General features: G+C 50.7%; 1 protein-coding gene across 11 annotated transcripts in view; it reads left to right on the top strand.

Annotated features, from left to right (window-relative positions):
* The window catches only part of FOXP4 (forkhead box P4), a 150868-nt gene that overhangs the window by 70868 nt on the left and 55572 nt on the right, over positions 1–24428 (top strand). For all 11 annotated transcript variants that reach the window (XM_075910377.2, XM_075910376.2, XM_075910375.2 and 8 more), the window contains 2 exons: positions 17128–17250; positions 20934–21020. In XM_075910377.2, coding sequence (XP_075766492.2) covers positions 17128–17250; positions 20934–21020 — 210 coding nt within the window. The remainder of the gene's footprint in view (positions 1–17127; positions 17251–20933; positions 21021–24428) is intronic.

The raw sequence follows: 24428 nt of genomic DNA, 5'->3' as shown, positions 1-24428 counted from the left end.
CCCAGGGCTGGCCTTACCATGAGGCGAACTGAGGTGGTCGCCTCGGGTGCCAGACTGTGGGGCGGGGGGCGCCACTAAGACCCAAGTGGAGAAAATTGTGTCTGCTGCTCTAGATGCACAGTCCCATGAGAGGAGTAGAACAGGAAGGAGGCAGAATTGAGACCTTTCAAAGTTTTGGCCCAAGCGAGGGGGCATGGAGATGTCATTGAGCTCCCCGCTTCGGGTGCCAAAATGTTGTGGGCCGGCCCTGGTCTAGCCAACACCATTTCAGCGCCCCCCCCCCCCGCCCTTGGCAGTGACACGGAGCATCACTGAGTTCGGGACCGGATGAAACAGACACTAGGGGCTCCGTACAAACCTGACCTTGTTTGCCACCTCTGGTTAAATCCAGAAAAAAATCTCCAGTCTTTGTTTTCCTTGGTGATGTTTAGAGTTTGCTCAAAAAGCAAAACAAAGGGACACAATCCTCCATTCAGGCTGAAACAAATTCCCAGAGCTACCGGGCCCTCGCTCGGCAGAGAATTTAAGCATATTCTTGACTTCACAAACATACTTAAGTCTTGTTGATTTCAGAGGCGCATGCTTTTAATACAGCTGGGGAACCTAATGGCCCGCGGGCTGGATTTGACCCCGGCCTACCTTGATTCAGCCCACAGCGAGACTCAAGGTTTCCCCTCGTGGAAGGTGAGCCACAAGCCCTGCAGCCAGTCTCTGAGCCTCGGCACCTCCCTTCGGGGCTGGAGCGCCAGTGCCAGCTTGCCTCGTTGTGGGGAAGCCACAAGCTTTGCGCTCCTGCCTCTTGCAGGGAGGCTAAGGGAAGCCCCTGCCCTGAATTGTGTGAGTGGGAACCAGGTCAGAGAGGAGTGTTTTTGTTTTTGTTTGTTTTTGTTTCTCAGTCAGGAGCCAGGTCAGTGAGGTTTTTGTTGCTTCTCACTTGCGGGCCAGGTCAGTGAAGTGGGCCTTTTCCTTTTCTTTTTGTTTTTCCCTTGCATGTGGTCTCCGACTGATTGTTTTTTTTTCTGTGTGTCCATGCCTCCTCCCCCCCACCAAAAACAGGTTCCCCACTCCTGTTTTAATGGCTTTTTGGTGTCTACTGGATTTAAATAGGAAAACTGCATGGAGGTTAGGGTCTGATGTCCACTGGCGTGAGGAAATGTCCCTAATGTCAATAATAATAATAATAATAAGCTCGTGTGTAGTGCTTTCTATCAGTAGACCTCAAAGCATTTTGCAAAAGATATCCGTGCCATCACCTCCATTATACAGAGGGGGAAACTGAGGCACAGAGCAGGGGACACGAAAGTCTCATGTCTTGGCCATGTCTTGTCTCATGTGTGGGTTGTTTTTGGTTTTGGTGTCTCATTTTTTGGGCACCCAAGGCAAGTCTGATTATTATTATTATTATTCTTTAATTCAGGGGTGCTGAGAATCTGCAGCCACTAGGGATGCCTGTGGAAGGGTGGGAGTCCTGGTCCCAGGTCTCTCAGTTGGGGGGTGCCTCCAGTCTTCAGTGCCCAACATCAGCTGCCACGCTTGAGAATTTGGGCCTCAGTCTGTCAGGATCCAGTCCCTGTTCCAAGCTTCCTTGCTGATAGGGGGAACATCGGGAGCATTGAGCCAGCTCTGGTAGTAAAGACAGCGATGAGCATGTGTATTTGAAAAGAAAGAAGTAGCTGCTGAGTTTTCTTGGACTCTGGATTTCCAGTGTGGAATATCCCCCAATCCTCGTTCCTTCCACCTCCCTGGAGGGGCCGTGCACGAGCGTAGTGTGCAGTGCATGGGTGTAGTGCGCAGTGCCTACGATTGCTACAAAGGGGTTAAAAAAACTCTGAAAAGTTAGAAAAAATTGCTTCGCACCATTAAAACAAAAACGCCTCTTTCTCCCCTAAAAACAAAAATTGTATGTGGGTGGCTGTCGCCGCAAGTGGTTACTTCCAGGAATTTAAAGGCATTGCCTGCTGAGCTCTTTGCTCCACTCCAGTGGTGCTAGATGATGCCGGAAGCATCAGTTCGAGAAGTGTTGGTAAAACGCCAAATGTACGGTACTCTCCAGCCTCCCTGGGTGTGTGATGTCACTGGGCTGGGGAGACTGGGTGAGATGGGGATTGTCTGGTTCCCATCTCCATGTTCCCCCTGCGGTTTGTAAGCCCATCGAGTTGCAGCTTGTTGTTTGTGAACAGGCCTGGGTACCTGCAATCCTCACTGAGCGGAATGGGAGTCTCAGGAGCTCCACAGGCAGGTGGCTGTCCTGACCCCAGCGCCTTGGGCCTCCCTCTATCACTGAGCCTTTCCACGGAACCACTACAGCTGTGATGAAGCCGGGGATGAGTCACAGGCTGTTGCAGCCAGGTCGCTGGTTCAGTTCCAGCCCTGTCACCAAGGGGATGAAATTTACTATTTGATGGCTGTTCATTGTCTGAGTGGGGAGGGGGTCCCGGTGTGTGTCTCAGTCCGAGAGATTCTGGATCAGTGGTTCTCAATACGTGTGGCCCAATCGGCACACATGTGCAGTCCATGTGATGTCCTCTGGGCCATACAAGTAGTGTATTGTATAGGGATGTGAAGGTTAACTGGGGGAGGGGAAGAGGGGAATGGGGGGCTTGTTGCACACAGAGAACAGCTCCTGCCTCTGGGGCACCCTGGCCAGCTGCAGGTAGGGGCTGCTCTTGCGTCCTGGCCAGTGCAACCTCTGTCGTCCCCCCTCCTACCACAGGCAGGGGCAGAAGGGGCTCTCACTTGCCCCCCCAACTGGTAAACATATGTTTAACAGTTAGCCAATTAATCAGGATTTTATATCCCTAGTATCGAGTGTGTGGCTGCGCCCATGTAGCGAGTTACATACGTAGCTCACAGTGGTAAGTAGGTTGAGAACCACTGCTCTGGAAGCTAACATGTGTGATTGTCTTTTAAAAGTGTGGTTTTAGAGATGATGGGTTAGCAGACCAATGGGCCCAGGCCCTGAAATCTCCGTTGCCCTTTGGAGCAGAGGAAAGGGAGTCATTGACAGCTGTCCCACCCGTGTTCCGTGGGAGGGGCACCCTCCAGAAGTAAGAGAGGCAGTTTGATCCCTGTGCCCGTGCACTCTTTGGACTGCCAACAAGTGCCATTTGTGCTGGGAGCATCTTGGGATATGGACGTCTGCCTCTTGGAATCTGGCTTGGGCTCTGCCAAATTCATTGCCCACCAGCAGGAACGGTTTTGGGCCTCTGGCCCTGGCCAATTGTGACCCAAGGCCCAGGTGTGTCGAGCCATATAGCCTATTTCCTGGCCCTTTTGGAGGCGATGCACCTGGGATCTTTGTGCCACTGTCCCATGCTGCATCTGCTCCGTGGATGAGTAGAAAACATGAACCTGCGGGCAAGAAGGTAGCAAATTCACTCAGGAAACCCCTCCTCCCCCGCCCCTTCCTGTCAGCCTAGAAGCCCTTTCATGGATGAGCAAGTAGCCAGCTGAGAGAGAACATCCCATCCTGCTCTCTCCCTGCTCCGGGGGCGCTTATCCCCTAGGGGGAAGTCTCTTGGGGTAGAAATGTGTCTGTCGTGGGAAAAGCAAGAAGGGCACCGAGGAAGGAGCAGAGAGTTTGGAGCAAACTGCAGGAAATTGCTTTTCTTTTGTCTGCTGTGGCAGGGAGAGCACTGGAGCGGAAAAGTGTATTTTGTTGATTTGAAACTTGAGTGAAATGGGTAATGAAGACAGATCAATACCGGCCCCTCCGCGTTCCCTCTGGAGGAAAAAATAAAACAACCACTTTGAACTCTGCTGGTGCCGTGCTAAGATTTTCTACGTGAACCTGCCGGGCTCCATTCTAGTCCCCTTTCTCCAATCCTCTTCCCTTGGGCCGCCTGGTTGTGCTCCGCTAAATAGTGATCTCTAACCAGTGGTTCGGCCCACACCTGCAGGCTACAAGAATACCACCAGCCCAGGGTCCCGGCGCTCCAAAGAGAGCAACAGTGTTTGGATAGCAAGAAGTCTCTTCAATGCTGTGAGACTTCGTTGGCCAAATGAGCAGTGCCAAAGGGGAAGGAAAAGTGTGCCCCCTCCAGTATCTGTCAGAGGGAGATACGTTCACCCTAGGTTAGGTGCCTGTTTGATCGGCCGCATCCATTTTCTTAGCAGTGTTTGAGTGAGGCGGGCTCTCCCCTACCGCATGGTTTTTTGAGTTCATATTTACAGTGCCCTGAGCACTCTGATCAGCATACGTGCTTTCCAGCTAAAGTGTGGGAGGGGTGTGTGTGTGTGTGTGTGTGTGTGTGTGTGGCAGAGGGATGTTAAATTTAGTTTAATTGACTAGTCAATGGAATTTCCATCAACTCGTCTATTAATCGATAAGTGGGGGAGCCGGAGTGGGGGGCCCTGGGAGCTAACTCCGCTGAAGCTCTGACTTTTAAATGTATTCAGAGCCAGCATCTGAATACATTTAAAAAGAAGAGGCACAGCCTCTGAGACTGCTTGCGAACTGGGAATCAGCTGATTCCTGGCTCGCGCCCAGTCCCCAATACTCTCCTCCTCTGCCTCCCCTGCCCCTAGCGGAGACAGTGGTAGGGGGAACTGGCTTTTATGCCAGCTCCCCCCAGAACCAGCTCCTTGATGCCTCTGATAGAGGCAGCAAAGGGGGGAGAAGTGACTAGTCGATTATCCGATAAGCTTATGCTTGGTCAGAGAGTTGACTAGTCACTTGCATCCCTAGTGTAGCGTATACACATACGCACCTTTGATTCCACAGGCAGATTCATAAAGTAGGATCCACGTGCTATGATGTGGTCCCGCTGAAAGAAGTGGGATTCTGGAGTCTCTCTGCGTGCCACAGATGACCCGCTCAGGGCCAGAGCCATGCAGTTGTGTAGATGGGTGGGTTTGCTCTTCTGTGTTAGCCTTTCAACTCAAATCTGTGGGGCAGGGTTTAGTTCTGTGGTGTCCAACATGCTGGCACTAGCCACGTGTAGCTATTGGCCAGTTGAATGTGGGTAGTTGGCTCACAAAATCACTTTCGTTTTTAGAATAATGTGGCTGGTTTGCTCTAGCAGTAGCCACTTTAGTGACAACTGCTTCAGACCTGGTTGGACAGCACAGGTTTAGCTGAAAAAGAGAAGTTATTACAGACCTTTCTCTTGCTGATCCTAGCTTGCTCATTATTACATCCGAGCCTTTTATTGCTTAATGTAGTTTCCCAGCTCCTTGGAAATATGCTCCTGTGATTAATGTTGCTTAACATGGAAGCTGAGGATCTGTCCATGAACTTTTTTTTGATGCTGGTCAAGATGTGGATTTTCTAATTTTCCATTTGCTAGTGAGGAACGGCCCCAGCCCTGACTTATGAAGATAAATTGCAGCTTTCTAGCTTCAAATGTGTATGTTTCCTGGAATAGCAAGAACATTCCCACCCTACGGTCATGGAATCGAGGGTGTCCCCCCTCACGGGCATCTTCACTGCTGCAAGGTACTTGGGTGGGACTTCAACTCCAGGAGTGAAGGGGGAGGGGAGGACTTTAATTTCCTCCTTCACTGGGTTCCGGACTTCCTTACAGTGCTCCGGTAAGTCAGACTCCGAGCAAGAAGGCAGTTCAGTCTGCAGAGTCATTCAGTCTTTGGCCTTCCCCTGTTCTGCTTCACTAATGAACCTCAACCCTGATCTGGAAGGAACATTCTCTTCTGGGTTGCAAAGGAAGGTTTATTTTTCACAATGCGCATTCAGTCCTGAAATCTCGTTCCCATAAACCTCCGTGCTACCAAATTCTGCTCCGTGATGAGTTCCACAAACTTGCTCCAGTTTTATGCCAATTGCAGAACTTCCCCTTTAACATGACTCTTGTTTTCCACCCACAGACTAGTTATTCCTCCCCCATCCCCAGAGGGGTGGGATTATAGCCAAGACAGCTCAGAAAATCACCCCTTTCATCCCCCCCCCCCAGATTTCTGTTCTCAAATCAGAAGTCCAACATCAAGGCATTTGTTAAAGGGCCAGAGCTGTTAGTAAGCAGTTTTGTGGAATGGCAGAGGGCCAATGAATGCGTCATTCCCTTCTTGAGCTTGCTATCTGGCAGATGCCAGCTATGACATGCAAAACAGGCCATTCTTGGAACAGTCCAGGCTGCCTGGGTAATGGTTTTGTGGTGGTGGTTTTTGGAGAATTAATTTTTGGAGAAAGGGAAGAGTCTAGCTCTCAAGGAAGGGAGGAACAAGTCTGGCTGGAGATATCCTGAAGAGATAAGAGGAGTGGTGGGTGGAGTTGAGTGCTAGGTAGGCTTCTGAATTGTCCTCTTGGCACCTTTGCTTTCAGCCTGCTGCATGATAGGCTGTTGCTTTTGTGTACTAGGTGCTGTGCAAAGAATAACATCCCACCGCTGCCCCAGCAATCCTGTACTCTAACATCCACCGCTACTTAGGTGCAGGATAAGGGAGTGGCAGTCACCACACACTGCCTGTATATGATGGGAACACCCTTCAACCTGGCTGGGATGTGAGCCCCTCGTGCTCTGACAGGTTTGAGCATTGTCCCGTCATGCCCCGGGAATACACGTTTTACTTTTCTCAGTGCCGCTCTTTCTAGCAAGAGTTCATCCCTGCTTTGAACACGGTCTCTGGCTTATTCAAGCGCCAGGCCTATTACAGAAGGAGCCCAGTTGCCAAGATTTCAATTTAGCCACATCCCTAATTATTGCTAGCAGCCCTGCAAATGAAGGCCCAAATTCCTCCCCACCCCCAAACGATGGCTGTGTGAGAATAAGTCGTGCTTTATCAGCATGCCTCATGTGACCGTGTCTCCCATTAAGCCTGTCCTATGCTCACTAGCTTCCGGCGATGCGTTAAAGGGCTCTGGGTTAAGTAAGCTGTTCAGCAGCCATATTTCTTGACATCCCATGGGCCCGTGCTGTTTGGTTCACGGTACTCTTTATCGTCTCAGATGCCATGAGACGCCTCAGCGTGGCTAACCCAGGCCTGCGGGGGTAGGCAGCTTGGCATGCAAATCCCCAGCATGGACAGCAGCGGTGACTCTGAGCATTGCTGAGTTTGACCAGCTGGGAACCTGGCTAGTTCCCTGAGGATGATGGGAGGGTGGAGAGCGTGATATCAACACTGCCGGTGCTTCTGTTTAGTTGCTCCTCATGCCTCCTCACCCGTGCCCCAATTTTGCCCAGGCCTTCAGCCTCTTTCTCAGGCACACAGAGAGCTGGGCGGCACCAGCAAATTGGAAACCTTTCGTGTCGCTCTCCCGAGCATCTTTACCTCACAGACAAGCTGGCTAAGACTAGATACTTACGGTGTCCTTGATAAGAGAGATCTGCGTCCAAGCCCCTTTGGGGCCTGCTCCACATCCCTCATCTGCCTCTAGGTTTAACTGGAGGATCGTTGTTTCCTGAGGGAATCTCTACTGCAGTGTCAGTTAACCCTAGCTGACAGTCCTGTTGAGTTACCTAGTTTACATTTTTTGCTTGATGCCTCCCTTAAAGGTTCCCCATCTACGAAATGAGGGATAATACCTTCCCACTACCACCCGCCCTCCTGACACACACCTTTTAAGGGCACTGAGAGGGTTGGAAGGTGTTCAACACGGCGATGGTGGTCATATAAGTACCCAGTAGGACTAGGTGAAACCATTTGTGATGAACCATTAGGTTTTTGACTAACCTAATACCTCTGTGGAATTTTTCCACTTTTTTTTGTAGCAAATTTTGACTTTTTTTGTCAATAAACCTAAAACATCTCGTTTTCACCTTCCTCTCTGTTCTGTACTGATTAGGCTTCAGTTATAGTACCATGTCCAGTTCGGGGCGCCACATTTCAGGAAAGCCGTGGACAAATTGGAGAAGGGCCAGAGAATAGCAACAAAAATGATTAAAGATCTAGAAAACATGACCTCTGAGGGAAGATTGAAAGAACTGGGTTTGTTTAATTTGGAAAAGAGCGAGACTAAGAGGGGACGTAACCGCTTTCAAGTCCCTAAAAGGGTGTTAGAAGGAGGAGGGAGAAAAGTTATTCTCCTTAACCTCTGGTGGTAGGAGAAGAAGCAATGGTCTTAAATTGCAGCAAGGAGATTTGTTGGACACCAGGAAAAACTTCCTGTCAGGGTGGTTAAGCACTGGAATAAATTGCCTAGAGAGGTTGTGGAATCTCCATCACTGGAGATATTTAAGAGCAGGTTGGATAGACACCTGTCAGGGATGGTCTAGATGGTACTTGGTCCTTCCATAAGTGCAGGGGACTGGACAAAATGACCTCTCAAGGTTCCTTCCAGTCCTATGATTCTATGATTGGGGGTGGGGGAGAGAAGGAAATCTCCATTTCCAGCCTGCTGTAGCACCCAGAGAGATGGTGCCCCAAAGGGGCGTGATGGATAGACAGTCTGATCCAATGAGGCAGCAAGACTGGAACCTTTTCTCCCCCATAGAGTGCAAGACCTGGAACAAGGACTCTTCCGCTTCAAACTTAGCATCTTGTGGGAACCAAAGCCCAGGTACCTGGCTTTTTCTCTTCTCCGCCCCCACTTCTCAAGAAGCCACGAGAACCGTTCCCCACGTCAACGCGGCATCTTAGCGCAAAGGGGAAAGCCATTTAATGCAGACAAAGGTTGTATGAAAATATAATTCTGCTTTTGTTAGCAGCCATCAAACTCTAAAAGGCGCCGCTTTTGTTTTCTTGTAACGTTGTGAAAACCTCATGTCGGATCGAGAGCGGCGGTCCTCACGACTAATCGCCTCGCCTTTGTGTTTTTAGATTATAGGGGCAATTAGTGTTGTCAAAACCTCTGGCAATTCTCTTTGCTCTTGACAGGGTGTCAGTCCGCCGGGCGAGAAATGGAAGGTGTTATAACTCTCCGGTAATTAGAATGCCTCCGATTTGAAAATGCCAGCGAACGGGTATCAAATAGGATGCGCTGCGTGGCGGAGGGGGCGGGGGAAGATGTTGGGGTGGGGGATGCAGATGAGCGATTAATTACAGGCTCTCATTCCGAGCACGTTGCCCGCTCATGAATGGCAAAGGGAAAAGAGCGTGAGGCTTCGTTCCTTGGGAGCGGGCCTGGGCCCTGCTCTCTTGCTTTCCTGGTGCCACTGTTGCATGGGTTTGTGACTGAGTCTCTTAGCGTCCGCTGCTGGGCAAAAGAATAGTCAACCATCTACCCAGCTAGGGGAAGAGATAACAACAGCTCATCAAACCGGGCATCGTGTTTCATTCCTTCAGGGTGTGGATGGTGTCCGCCAAGGTCTTCCCTACGGCTGTCTAATGGCTGCCTTGCCTCTAAGGGCTCATCTAGACTACAGGGAAGGTCAAGAGAAGATATGCAAATTCTGCAGGAATTTGCATATCTTCTTCCAATTGCACTTTTGAAAGCGGAGCTTTCGAAAGTGAAAGTAATTAAGACGCGGCTTTTTCGGCGAACCTCCCACCCCCTTTGTCGAAAAGCTGCGTAAACCTCCTTTTTTGAGGAAAAGCGACTTTTCGACCAAGGGGACAGTTCGCCAAAAAAGCCGTGTCTTAATTACTTTCACTTTCGAAAGCTCCGCTTTTGAAAGTGCGATCGGAAGAAGATACGCGGGACCGTCCAGCGTAGACTAGATACGCCCTTAGAGTCTGGATTCATTGGGAGGAGGCGGCTTTGGCATGCCCAGTGATGAGTTTAGTCGTGTGGCCAATCCTTTGCAGGTGTGTTGCAGTGTCAGGAGGGCCGGGCAGCTATTGGTGGGTTCTTGGGTGTGTTACCAGAGCACTTACAAGCCCCAGGCATTGGCCGGGATCCCATAGTGCTAGGCGCTGTACAGACACAGAACCTAAAGATGGGCCCTTCCCCCCACAGAGTGTGCACTCCTTCCTCCAAGAGCGGGGAGGGCAAGTGGTCCGGCTTCTGCATGGCAGAAATGCTCCCGTGGCCTTGATTTCCCAGGTTGACTTTCAACCAAGGTGCCCCAGTTGTTGCTTCTGGGAGAGCATGTAACAATTAATAAATAACTTTTTACAGGAAACTAGCTGAGAGAGGGAGAGATCTGAAATGACAAATGGAACTCAGCCCGCTCTGGGACGCCTCCCTCAAGCAAAAAGCCTGAGTAGATAGATAAGCCCTGCAGCCTTTCTCAAAGGTCAGCAAACTCCGGTTGGGTTAGATCAACAGGCTGGAAAGGGAGCAAATTCCACGCAAGCTAGCCCCCTGCTCAGAGGACCCTTCAGGAAAGAAGCCAAATCTCTTAAGTAGGGGAGATCCGTATTGTTGAGATCATGCCTGAATGGGTACTCCTGGGTTCTGTGTCTAGCTCTGGGAAGGAGTGTTTCGGAATGATTAGAGCAGAGACGTGGCAGCCAGATATGTTCCCTCCTAATCTTTTTCATCCGTGTGCAGATTTGTTTCCATCCATGTGTGGAATACATTTTGTTACATGCGCAGAGGCAGGTGAGGATGTGCACCATTAGTAGAAACAAAAAACCTAGCCGTGAGCGCTCTGCTAATCAGCTGGGTGGCGTTGGCATCTCTCCTGAGTGGCCGCACAAGCACATGGCTTACAGGGAACACTCCTTCTGGGTTCCATTCCTATAGCTGTGTCTAGACTGCATCCCTCTGCGACAGAGGGATGCAAATCAAGCACTTTGGAAGTGCAAATGAGCCCGGGATTTAAATATCCTGGATTTCATTTGCATACTCACGTTCGGGCACTGGCCGCTCATGCGCCCTTTTGAAAGGGCAGGATCTGCCGAAAAAGCTCCCTGTTGTTGGCAGAGCTGCAGCTACACTTCACTTTCACTTTCGAAAGGGTGCGTGATCAGCACAGCGCCTGAACATGAGCATGCAAATGAAGCCCGGGATATTTAAATCCCGGGTTCATTTGCACTTCCGAAGTGCGTGATTTGCATCTCTCTGTCGGCAGAGGGATGCAGTCTAGACATAGCTTATCTGTGCTGCAAAGTGGCTGCAGGGAAGTTGCTTCACTCTTGGTGTCTGTCAAATGGGACTGCCTTTGAGATCCTTGATTGCAGCCAGCTCTGTGAATGCCAAGAGTTACACCCTAGGTCCAAGCCAATACCTTCCAGGGAACAGGTCACACATCTTGCATAAAAGAACCCCCATTGCTGTGAATAAAGCCATGTCTATACTAAATGGAGGATTGATGCTGCAGAGGCTGATCTTCTGGTGTTTGATTTAGCGGGTCTAGTAAGGACCTGATAAATCGAACTCTGAGGGCACCCCTGTTGATTTTGGTATTCCTGGCGGTTATGAGGAGTAAAAGGGAAGTTAATGGGAGAGTTTCTCCCATCAATCTCCCACTGTGGAGATATTCATCTTAAGGTAAGACTACTCCAGCTATGTTCTTTACGTAGCTGGAGTTGCATATCTTAAGCCCACCTTTCAGTTTAGTCTAGACCTGCCCCACGCAAGCCACCTTGCTCTCTAAATTCCAGCTCCTCTTGGTCTAGGTGTGGTGGTTGGTGGTTCTTTGTCAGCCCAAACCCCCACTGGCACGTGTCCTGTTTGACATGGACGGGGGTGTGATGGCTGAGGGAGGGCGCACACCAAATACCCTCACCCTCAGTCCCTGGAACAGCTGCCCTCCCTTCAGCCCAATGTTGGAACCGCTCCTCTCCCGGTGACGTGGTCTTGGGTCCATTTCCAAAGGACTGTGGTGGCCCCCTCCTTCACGGGCGGGCTTAAAAAGTGTGAATGGCGGTGTGTGAGGCCAAGCGCCTCCTGCAGGCGAGAAGAGGTTACTGCAGCGTTCTCGCAGGACGGCTCCCGGAAACGCTTAGTTGTGCTGGCATTGGGCGCGAGTAGCTTCTTAGAGGTTGGGGGCCTGTGCCTGATTTCAGCAGCTCCCTGCCTGGCTCAGACGCCCCCTCCAGGGCTGGGACCAAGGTAGAAGGTCCCTCACCAGCAGCTGGAACTCAGTATCCCTTGGCCCCACACATGCTCTGTAGGACCAAAGGGCGAGGACAGTCCTCTGCCCGATTTTCCCCTCCCTGGTAACCAGGTCTCTATCTGGCTAATACTGGTCTAGCATGGAGCCTCCTTGGAGGGGCAGGCTCTTATGCTCTGGGCCAGCCGAGGTTACCTGCTTCTATGGGGATGCAGAGCCTCAGGGAAAGCTGACGTACATGGAAGAGGTTTTTCTACAGACATTCAGGGAAGGCTCGCGCTGCTTGCAGGTCCACTTTGAGCCCTGCCCTGGGGAGCCCTGCATTCAGCAATAGCTGTACATTCCCTTCCCAGGTTCTCCCTTCTGCTGTCCTCCTGGGCAGGATTACAGGGTCAGACCCCCGGGCGCTACTCTGGGGTGATGTCTGCCCTCAGCATGGATGTGGGGGAGCATAACGGGAGAGACTCTTAAAATGTTCAGCTCCCCTCCCATTTTTTTCCTGCTCCTGAACTTGTCCTGGATGAAACCCATTACCAGAGCATATGGTCCAACGCTACCCCAAACCACAGGGGTGCATGCACGTGCGTACTAACGTAACAGGAGAGCTTGCTAAGCTACTTCTAGCCCACCCAGTCCTTGTCAAGGTAATTACAGGGGCTACTAATGTCATCAGGAAATAATAGCTGCCTAGAGATGATGGATAAGTTCCTCATGTCTTGTGCAAAGCCCTGATTCTTCTGAAATCAGAGAGTGGAGAAGTTGTTTTGGCCACCATTGTCCAATGTTCCCTCTAACTTTTCCCACCCATGTGCAGAATAAATCGTATGTGCACCGAGACACGTGTGGCTGTGCACCACCAGCGGCAACACCTTTCTGCGGGCTGTGGGTGCTCTGTTGATCAGCTGGGTGACATTTGACTCTCTTCTGGGGGGCTGCCCAAGTTCTCAGCTTGCAGACAACACTGCCAGTGTCCCCGTCCCTTCCACTTTTACTTTCTAGCTTGCTCTTGCTGTCTCCCAGCCCCTAGTGCCTGCTGGGAGTGAGATTAATTAGGTCTGTGGGGGGTGGAGCAGTGGGGAGAATGGATGGCCACAAGTGAGCCTCTTGCCATGGGTCTCCTACTTTGAAAATGGCCCTGTGTAAATCTAGAGTTTCAGAGAAATCATGACATTAGCCCAGTTCTGCACTGAGCTCAGGCCCTGGTCCCTGCTCTGGGCTGGTGCAAGCCAGAACATCTGGCGTTGTGGGGTGAAATGCTTCCGGCTTCCCCTGGGATAGGCCTGGCTACCCTCACTGGGATTGTACAGCCCCCGGCTGTCAGGAAAACCTCAGCAGTGCAGGGAGGGACTCGGCCTCCGTGCGTGTCCGGTGACATTCAGACAATTTGGTGCTGCTGTGAATTTAAACCAAAAAAAAAAAAAAGGAAAAGGGGGGTTTTGCAGGGTCTTAACTGTGGCACAGGTTGGTCGCAGGCTTCTTCTGACCCACTTCCAAGCTCCTGTGAGTGACGACCCAGTTTGGGAGCCGCGGCTGCTCTAGTTTGGTCGTTCTGGAGGCTGCGCAGATGGGGCAGCATCCAAAACTGGCCTCTCTTGATACTGTCTGCATTGGGAGTTGCTGGGCAGGGAGTCTGCAAGCTCAGTCTCTTTGCTCTTCCTTGTTCTTTCACTGTCCCCCTTTCTTATCACCAGCAATAGCCCCGCTCTCTGCCCCAGCCTGCTTCCAACCAGCTCCGCCTTAATGCAGCTGCTCCAGCCGGTTTGGACAGTGAAGAGGTGATATTTGATTGATGGGCCCAAATGCCTCTTCTCCCTCCCTCTTTCTGCTGGAGTCCTGAGCTTGTTCTGTGGGTTTTGTCTTAGCAGAGAACTTCAGCAGTCAAGCAAGTGGAAGGCAGGGCTGGAGGAAGGGGAGAGGTGGTTGAACTCCCCATAGAGCCATTGTGAAGGGTACAGGTTATGGATTCCCCCCCACAGCCCTTGCCACCACCTCCCCAAATGTTGCAGCTCAAAGGCAGGGTAGGGAAGAGAAGGGCAGGGCAGACGTGCTGGATTGTGGACCCGTGGGGCCCAAGAATGGGCTATTGGGACTCCACATTGGAGCTGTTCGCCAGGAAAGAGCCATGGACATATTGGGCCTCCCTCCTCATTTCCCAGAGCCATCCTGTCCTTGGCTGGCCCTGCAAGCAGCCCCCTGCCTTGGTTGCCCTCTTTTGGGCACGTGCCGTTCTGCTTGGGCTGATTCACCTGCCTGTATCTCCACTGTGTGTAGCATCACCAGCCTGCCTGCCTCAGTTTCCCCTTGCTTCCAGAGACTCCAGGCACTCCACACCAGAGCCTTTCACGGGAGTCATTTATGACAAGAAGTCCCACGACCATAAGCCAAGTTTCCCCAGCTCAACCAAGCGCCACACTCACTCATTGTCAAGTCCTAGCAGGCCATCGGGGTGTACAGCTCCTACATGTCTCACTATGCCTCGCCCTAGCCCTGTGGTGAGGAGCCTGCGGCCCATTGGGGTTTTATGTGCGGCCCGCAAGACATTTTGTTCACCCGTAGCAACATGCAGGGTTGTTAAATTCTGCTGGTTGCCAGCCCTGTAGCACTTTCCTACCGGTGTTACTGAAATGGCACACACACAAAGCCAGGGCGTGTGACGTGAGGGGTATATTCATTGTCCACAACATTCACTGAGAGCCGAGTGCTCTCTCTGCATTACTAACCGGTGGAGGCTGGAGCCGGCAGCCAGCCCCCCTGTAGGGCTGGGCGTGGGAACCCCACGGGAGAACTTAATTGGTTAAACGTTGGGTCAACCTAACATGTAACCGGTTATCTGATTATTCGGGATTTGGCATCCTTACTCTGTCGGCACACCCCACAAATTCTAGGTACACCAGGGCAGCGAGGAACACCTCCCTAGCCTGGGAGACTGGCTTATGACAAGCTAGCGGCCCACAGAGATAGAGGGACACTCTTTTGCCCGCTCACCAGCCTAGGTTGCCCATCCTTGCCCAAGCCCCAGTAGCTGGAGTGCTTCTCCGTCCTCTTTCATTCTCAGGCCTGGCTCTAGCTCTGGAGACACTGGTGGGCTCCCCCTCCACCCTTCTCCAGCCTTTAGCCCCCTCTGGCCTCAGGCTCCTGCTTTTCAATTCAAGGAGCCACTAGGCTGTCTTGCTTTCAGCCCTCTCTGCCTGCAGCTCTCTGGACACACCTGCCTTCCGCTTTCGCTGGCCTGATCTGGCTTGCGCTGCTCGCTAGGGGACTCTTCTCACGCTCGCCTGCAAGAGTGTCCCCCTCCGCGAAACTCGCAGTCCGGTGCGGCTGCTCTTTCCAGCTCGCTCATGCTCCCTGTGTCCTCAGGGTTCTGGACTCCCCTTCAGGGCATTCCAGTCCCTTACCTGAGAGGCCTGTGAACCTTTGAGCCGTCTCATTTATAACGCTCTGGGCAGTCTTACCCTCCTCGTGACACCAAGCTGTGGCACATCTGGATGGGGAGAGAACAGCTGGGCCCAGTTCCATCACGGGCCAACTGCCCTGCTACACTTCCTCGAAGTGAGGCAGAATGAAAACATGCCATTCCAGCTGGCCCGTACCCAGAAGGGGGCAAGTGGGGGAGCTTTAGTTGACTCCTGGGAAGGGCAAAATGACACCTGCAATGGCCTTATAAGAAAATCTGGGCGAGGGTCTGAATACCCACCACTTCTTTGGGCTGGGTGAGAGTCATAGCACTGTCTGCTGCATGTTCAAAACCACGCACCAAACCGTACACCCTGCAGTAGCTCAAGGATCTCTGCCCCCTCCCCACCTTCCCAATGCAGCTACCTCGAAGCTAGCGCATGCTGGCTGCATAGCAGCATGGGTTAGAGCTGCTCTGGCTACCATCCTTAGCAAAATGTGTCCTGGGGACCCCAGAGATGGGCAGAACCCTTCACCCTCCTCGTCTCCCTCATGGCTTTTGGGGTTCACATAAAATGCAACCTTGATCCAAACCATATGTGTGGGGGTTTTTTTGGGGGAGGGGAGGTTGGCAAAACTCAGTCCTCTGTGGGTGCAAGGGCCTGCTTTTAAAGATATAGAGCATAGCTTTGGTTTGGTTTTGACTTTTAACATTGGCTTTATGGGTGTGTAGTGTCATGTGTGTTTGCAATTACCTGGAGATTCATGACGTTTGCGCAACCCCCTGGCTCCTGGAATCATGGGATTACGTGGGACTCTCCGCTTTCATTTAAAATACAAGCAAGATTGTAGCCTTCTGGTTGTGGAGTAAAGCTGGAAAACGTGACGCCCTTAAAATCTCAAAGAAGGGAAATACCCCTTCCCCAAGGGGGAGAAGAAAACTATAGATGAAAAATCCCATGGCACTTTCAGGCGTAACGCATGATTTCTGAATGCTTGGTCTGGGTGATGCTGTCTCTGTTTTCAAATCCTCGCTGCTAGCGCTCTTTGAGGGGTTTGGGACCCAGCTTACAAGCCTTATATTGAGGGGGAATGATTTGACTTCAGCGTGGGTATGATGTTTCTACCTCCGCCCCAGGCCTAGTCTGCAGAGGGAGGAACAGTGGGGAGGCTTTTTCAGGGCCTCTAACAGAGGAAAACTCTGTACCAGCCCTAACGAGGGAGCAATTACCAATGTGCTCTAATGTGGATTGTGGCAGAGCTTGCAGCTGTGAGTGGAAAAACTTCCTAGAGATGTTAGATATCGGTTAATTGAATAGTCGATTAACCTCGTGAATTCTTATTGGTTACTCGATTGTTCTATAGTCCTCGGGGGTGGGGCCAGCAGCCATTGTGCTCCAGTCCCCCTCCTGAGGAGCCCTCTGCCACTCTGCGCTGCTGTCTCTGTATCAGCGGTCACAATGTGGGGTGCCAGGCGGGAGCTGGTTCGTGAGGGGAACCAGTTTAAAAACCAGCTCCCCTCACAGACTGGCTGCTTGTCTCCCCGCACTGCTGCTTCTGATACAGAGGCAGCAGCGCGGGATGGCAGCAGCCCCTGTCCAGGGAAGGGGCTGAGTTCCCGGAACTGAGCCAGGCTGCCTGCCCACCTGGCTCCTAACACACTTTAAATGCAGCACCACAGCAGGAGTAGGTCCCGGACCTGGTGCAAGCCAGGACTGAGCTGGGCTGCGGGCCAGCTTGCTAAAAAAATGTACTGGCGTGGGCAGGGGAATGCATGTAGTCTATAGCATTAACCAATAAGCTTTTGCTTATCAGTTAATCCACTAGACTATTACATCTCTAAAACTTGCTCCTGCAGGCTCAGCATGGGGTTCTGTTAACGCTCTCTCACTCTTCACAGGTCCCCGTGTCTGTGGCTATGATGTCCCCTCAGATGATCACTCCGCAGCAGATGCAGCAGATCCTGTCTCCTCCCCAGCTCCAAGCCCTGCTGCAGCAGCAGCAGGCGATCATGCTGCAACAGGTAGGGCAACCTCAGCCTTCCTTCCTCTGTGTGCCCTGGGAGGCCGGCCCACTGAGCCCCGCATCCTTGCCCCATGGATGCTCGTAGGGCCTCTGGCCTGCACCCTACACCATTCTCTCCAGTGACTGTGGCTCTGTGTTGAGCGAGCCAGGAGCCTCTCTGAGGCAGTCAGGCAGGCGAGCAGCCTGGCCTTTTCCATCTCCAGTCCCCCGTTTTGCTTGCCCTGGGATCCCAGCCATGCTGGCACCATGGGATGGGAGGAATTGTACTTTATCAGTAATCCCAGTGAGGCTGGATTCTGCTGCAGAGGGGCAAACGCCCTACCACAGCGCCTGCAGGAAAACCTGTTCAGGATTTGGTTTTCAGCAGGGAGAGCCAAAGCCCTGTGGGCGGGAACGTTGGAATCGGGGGTCTGGCTTTGTGGCTCTCCCTTGTTCTCAGGCATGGGCCCCAAGTCTCCAGTAAGGATTCAAACTCTCCCGGAGTTGGGGCAGGTGTTTGGATCCTGACTCAGACTGAGCAGCTCGGGTTCAACGTTCCCCAGAGTTCAGCTTTCGCTGCATTCCAGAACGCACACGCATGCGCGCGCACACACACAGATACGCACACACAAGCTCAGTGCCAAATGAGTGGAAAAAGAGGAGTGGGGGGGGGGGGGGGGAAGAGCTCCAAAACACAACAGCTTGAGCAAACATTTCCAGCTAAGGGGGGAGGAGAAGGAAGGGAGGAGAAATCCCACAAGCATCTTCCACGCCCTTCTCTTGCCTTCCGTACCTGTTTACTCCAAACACGCTGATAAGGCTTCAAGGTTGGCCCCAGGGAAAGAACAAAGGGTAAACACTAACTTGGGTGGAGTTCTTCTCGGAGCCTCCTTGGAGCCGGATAAAGAAACATGTTTGACTGCAGATTAAACAACCCAGGGCAGAATAGCTTGCATTCTCCACCAGAAGAAAACCAAACATCACACCTCTCACCTCTTGACCCAATGTTCTGGGAACCCCGTTCAACCGAGTTACAGAGACCTGGTTTTGATTGGCTTTTGGGTAAACAACTCAGCTTCCCAAGCCTGTTTCTTCCCCCCACTCCCCCTCCAGAAACACAAAAAGTTGCTGCTGTCAATCCGTGAGCTGATAAAAGGTTCCCAGCATCCAAAGGGGCATTCCACAGAAGTCAGTGTGTTCCCAGGTTTGTGGGTGCCTCTTTGTGGCTTTTATGGAAAACAAACCCATTGGAAACAGTTTATTTGAAGGCATGAGTGGGGGAAGGGGGGAAATCTTAAGAGCTGAAATTTACCCTTGCCAGAAAATCCAAAATATGGAACAAAAGCACCTTTTACCTGCTTTTTTTATACGCATTAATTAAGCTTCCTGTGTAGCTTAATTAATTAAGCTTACTGTATAGTTGCTGCTGTTCCCATTTTACAGATGGGTAACATGAGGCACTGAGTGGAAGTGGTTTGCTGGGGAGAGAACTCAGCTTAGAAAAGAGGAGACTAAGGGGGGATATGATAAAGGTCTATAAAATCATGACTGGCGAGGAAAAAGTGAATAAGGAAAAGTTATTTACTTGTTCCCACAATATAAGAACTAGGGGGTCACCAAATGAAATTAATAGCCAGCGGGTTTAAAACAAACAAAAGGAAGTTTTTCTTCCCTCAGCGCACAGTGAACCTGTGGAACTCCTTGCCAGAGGATGAGGTGAAGGCTAGAACTTCAACAGGGTTCAAAAAAGATCTAGATAGATTCACTGAGGTTAGGTCCATCAATGGCTATTAGCCAGGATGGGTAGGAATGGAGTCCCTCGCCTCAGTGTGTCTGTAAAGGGGTGATAAGGGAGGGATCACATGAGGATTACCTGTTGTATTCCCTCCCTCTGGGGCAACTGGTATTGGCCACTGTCTGCTGACAGGATACTGGGCTGGATGGACCTTTAGTCTGACCCAGTATGGCAGTTCTGATGTTCTGTAGTGCTGGCTCCCAGTCTCCTGCCCCAAGTGTTGCTAAGACCACAGTGAGAGCAGCCAGTCTAATCTGGAGACGGAAAATCGGCGTGCGGTAGCAATATTACTCAGAAAGGCCAGGAATCCCAGCCAGAGGAAAGAGGGAAGAAACTTTCCTGTAACCCCCTTCCATCATTACCATGGTGTTCGAACCTCTCTGCCCTGACGCTAGCCAGTAGGCGTGAGTCACTTTTACTCATGTTGCTGTTTGTTCTGGGAACACAACTCATTCTCATTGATAGGCTGTTTTAATTTGCCTGTTTCTGGGGCCTGTACGTCAGTCTCCACCACACCCTTTGGCAGAGTATTACAATGCAGCGGGGGTACTTCTGCTGGCTGGCTTCCCTTCCCAACAGTGCTGCTAGCTTGTGGTGAGAGCTTGGCTAACTCATGCCTCGTGCCTCACTTTCCCCCTCTAAAACACCGATAACTAATGGCTAATATATATGACAATATTGAATTAATTACACATGTGTGACTGCACCTTGCACAATGGGGCCCTGACCTGTCTGAGGCTTCTAGGCCATACCCTAATACAAATGATGATTAATAAGTGAGGCTTAATTAGTACGTGTAAAGGACTTTGAGAGCGTCAAGTTGAAAGATACTTGAGAAGGGTGAGGAGTATTAATTGTGCATTTTAATTATCCCCTGGAGTCAGTATCTTCATTGTGAGTCACAATTCTGTGAGGGTACATCTCCACTAGCCCCCTAGTTCGATCTAGGGAGGCTAATGAGGGCGACCGAAATTGCAAATGAAGCACGGGATTTAAATATCCCGTGCTTCATTAGCATGTTCCCGGCTGTTCGCCATTTTAGAAATTGACTAGCCCGAAGTAACTGCCTGCGTCTACACGTGGCAGTGAAACGGAATTCCGAATTAAAGCCCTAAATCGAAGTAGCTGGTAAACCTCATTCCAGGAGGAGCTAATTCGATTTAGGGCTTTAATGAGGAATCCCGTTTCACTGCCGCGTATAGACACGGGCAGTTACTTCAGGCTAGTCAATTTCTAAAATAGCGACCAGGTGGGAACATGCTAATGAAGTGTGGGATATTTAAATCCTCCACTTCATTTGCAATTTCAGTGTCCCTCATTAGCCTCCCTAGACCGAACTAGGGGGCTAATGTAGACATACCCTTAGAGTTGGGCAGAGAGCAACCAACGGCCAGAGCTGTATTTAAATACAGGTTGAATCTCTGTCGTCCGGCACTCTCCAATTCAGCAACATCCGTGGTCCGGCATGATGTTACTTAGCCAAATGTCCACTTAGCATGGGTGTGATCTAGTCTCCCGCAGTCCTGTAAAGTTTGTTTACAGCCACCAGTCCTGGCTCTCAGGGTTCTGTGCTGTGATTTAGCTCTAATTTACCCCTAAATGTCTCCTCAGAGCCCCGTAAGCAGTGGCAGTGCTGGTGGTGCTGCCAGACAATATTGACCTCCCGTGGTCTGGCAAATTCTCTGGTCGGGTCCTGAGGGTGCCGGACTAGAGAGGTTCAACCTGTAGCGGAAATGTTCTTTCACGCGACGTTAGGAGCTGGGCATTTTAAGCAAAATGACAAATCGTGTGAGCCTCACAGTAGCGTGGCAAGAGTTGGCAGAGTCTAGTCCCAGAACCCACAGGGCTAGGCCTGAGCAAGATGGTCTAGCTGCTCTCCTGATGTGTTCTGCTTTCCCTCCCTTCAGTTGCAGGAATACTACAAGAAGCAACAGGAGCAGCTTCACCTGCAGCTATTGACGCAGCAGCAAGCCGGAAAGCAGCAGCCCAAAGAGGTGAGCTCACCTGTACAGGTTCAGGGGAACGGACGCAGGCACCGATGGGAAGCGGTGCAAGCTGGGGAGGAAGAGGCATGGCATGTGTTTGCGTGGTGTGGCTAGTGTTTGCAGTGGCCCGCTGACCGGCATATTGGTGGAAGGAGGGGGCAGGGACATATGGCTAGGGAGTTGGGAAAATGAGATGCTATGGGGCTAGGAGTGTGGGTCAGCTGGACATGAGCCACCTAGGGTAGCCACCAGAAAAAGTGTCCGGTCATAAAATTCAGCATCATAGCGTAACTCCATAGCTTGCAGTGTATCCTTACTGGATGATGCAGCTATAACATATGCATGGCGTGTAGGTGGTGATGAGTTCCCTTGGGTGTGAGAGTAGCGGTGTCCCTATGCCGTGTCCACATAATGTAGGGACATTCCTCCCTCAGGGAGCTCTCCAAACTGCCCGGTGTCCTCTGCCCCACTGTCCATGTTCTGCCTGAGGCCTCTGAGCCCCGTGGATTCTTAGAATAAATTTCCACTCTGTGGAATTCTGCTAGTCCGTGGTTGTGAATCCCTGACTCTGGGTAGGGCCTTTTCCCAAGTGGTGGGGAGTCAGTGCACGGTCAGGACTCAGGAACAACACTTGGGTGAAGGGTGCAGGGAAAACTAAGGCCTGGATGGGGTGGGATGGGGGTGGCATTTGGAGGTTGTGGCCACCATAGACTCGCAGGGTAAGAGACTGTAGTGCTAATGGAATGTTCTTGTGGTATCCCGAGCTGGCAACAGACTTTGTTAGGCCCTGGACTGTGTGTCTATATGTGGGGCTGGCGGGAGTATCTCCAGGGCCCTTGGAAAGGATAGGGCTTAGGGGCAGCCAACCCTCAGTGCCACCTGGACCGTGACACACCTCCCCCAGCCGGCCCTCAGTGCTGCTGGGGTTGCAGGGCACACGCTGCACGGGCCTCCGGCAGTGATTTAAAGGTCCTGGAAAACTGCCCCCTTTGCGCCGCCTCCTTTCGCGGCCCAGGTGGTATTCCTGGAGGTAGGAAGTGCTGGGTATCTAGCATGGGAAGCCTTTTCCCCTGATGCACCCTGTCCAGTTTTGCAGTTTCTGATTAACAGGGCTCAGACACAGGGGAGCAAATTATTGAATCTTGAGATTTCACCCACAGCTAGGGACTGAGACTCCTCCTCCTCCTCCTTCCTTCTGCGTAGTAGTTTGGTCAGTGTGAAAAGTCCTGAAGCATGTGGCACAGGCTCCCACAGGAAATCACCTTTCCAACTCTTATCAGAACTCTTCCTTTGGTTTCTGTGGGAGATAGGGCCGTGGGGGGATGTTTCTTGATTATGGCTCTCCACTCAAAAGTTAAGACTTGCCTAGACAAGGGGGAATATCCCCTCCCTTGAGCAGGTCACTTCACCCCTCTCCTTTTCCATCTGTAAAATGGGAACAAGGACTCTCTCTTTTGTACAGCACGCTTACACTGGGCATTTGCACCAGTGCTACAGGGCCATTGCAGAAACCAAACAAAATAACCAGTACAGATGTTGCTTCACTTGTAATGTTTTGATAATAGGTGGAGTTTCCACAGAGCATCTGCTATTTCAACCCCCATCTCTTGTGAGAAAGGGTGTGTCTGTGCTGAAAAAAAAATCATACCCATGGTTTGTGAGTCTGAGCCTGCATCAGCTGACTCGGGCATACGGGCTTGCATGATTGAGGGGCTAAAAATAGCAGTGTAGCCATTCCTAATTGGGCTGGAGCTCAGGCTTCAGATTCAGCAAGGGGATTGGTTGTCAGAGCCTGAGCTAGACCATCTACACTACTAGTTTTAGCCCCAAAGCCAAGCCCTACCAGCCAGAGTTGGTTAACCTGGGCTCTGAAACTCTATCACAGAGGACATGTGGGTTGGCAGCATAGACACCCTGAGGGCCCTTCAATACACCCATATCCAATTTCTCCTGGAGTAAACCATACTTCCTCATTCTGGATCGCTGCTGTAGTGGAGGTTTGCAAGGACCTGGATATTAACAAGCACGATTAGGGTATGTCTACACTAGCCCCCTAGTTCAAACATGGAGGCTAATATAAGCATTCGAAGTTGCAAATGAAGCCCAGGATTTAAATATCCCGGGCTTCCCTTGCAACTTCGAAAGCCTACATTAGCCTCCCTAGTTCGAACTGGGGGCTAGTGTAGACATACCCTTAAGAAATATTGAGCCAATCTTTAACCAGAAAGTAAAAATGAGAATTTACCAAATTTGCACTTAAATCAGGATAGGAGAAAAAAATCATTTATATGCCGTTTTGTTCTGATAATTTTTGGAATGGACTAATTTTTAGGGCTATTTTCCCCCTTAAAATGTCCAGAGAACTTTTTTTCTAGTTTATTTATACTTCTGTTTAAAATGGATTTCCAAAGCTGACGTTTTTCAATTTGTGAAAATCAAGTTTTCCTTTTTTGAGAGAAGAGAAAATCTACCACATACCTTCATCCAAACAATCAAAACTGGCATTTGGAAAACAAAAACATTAAGTATCACCCAACCATTAAATGATGGTAAATGAAAGCAGCTAAACATCAAAAGTGAGAAATGAACATTTTTGCAAAATGGAAAATATTGAGGGGAAAAAAATCAAAGGTTTGCAAAAAAAAATCATTTTCAAAATGAATCTCTTTTGCAGGGGGAAGAGAAGTCAAACATTTTAGTTCAAAAAATTTCCACCTGCTCTACGCCTGTTTCTTTGTTATATCTGCTAAGAAAGCGTATTAATGAGTCACCAGGACCAGTAGGGTCCTGTGTGGGGATAAGAATCCTATTTGTCGTCTTTCCTAGAATTCCCCTATCTGGACTCACTCAATCTGCCCATCTGGAGTGACAGCCAACTTGTCTCATTTACTTCAGTCGATGCTTTGATTCATCAGAAGGCCCCTCGTCTTCTCTAGTGTGAGGACCCATTCTCTAAGGGTATGTCTACACTGCAATGCTATTTTGGAATACCAGAGTATCCCTAAATAGCTATCCTACATCTTCACAGCAAGCCCGTTATTTCAGACTCACTATTCCGACGTCCCTGTAAACCTCTCTCTACAAGGAGTAAGGGACATTTCAGAGTAGCGCTTTGTTTTGAAATTTGGCACTGTGTAGACCGCGCCAAATGATGAAATAAGCTATTTTGAAATAGCATTGAAATAAGAGACGCAATTTGTGTGGCTTAAATTGCGTATCTTATTTTGAGTTGCAATGCTGTGTAGACGCACCCTTTAAGAGTGGAAGAAGTAGAAAGAGACCTGTGGTCCGAGGTGTAGGAAAGTGTCTATGTTAATCTAGTTTCAAAAGCATCCTCAGAAAAATACCCCGGCGGTGACTGCCCTGTTGGCCTTATTGAAGAGGGCTCTTCACAGCAGATTCTTGGCCCATGCAGTG

This window comes from Pelodiscus sinensis, chromosome 27 (genome assembly GCF_052426305.1).
Source record: "Pelodiscus sinensis isolate ZL-2025 chromosome 27, ASM5242630v1, whole genome shotgun sequence".
NCBI classification, from domain to species: domain Eukaryota; kingdom Metazoa; phylum Chordata; order Testudines; family Trionychidae; genus Pelodiscus; species Pelodiscus sinensis.
Note: the sequence above shows the minus strand (reverse complement) of the source record. Positions and strands in the feature narration are given on the sequence as shown.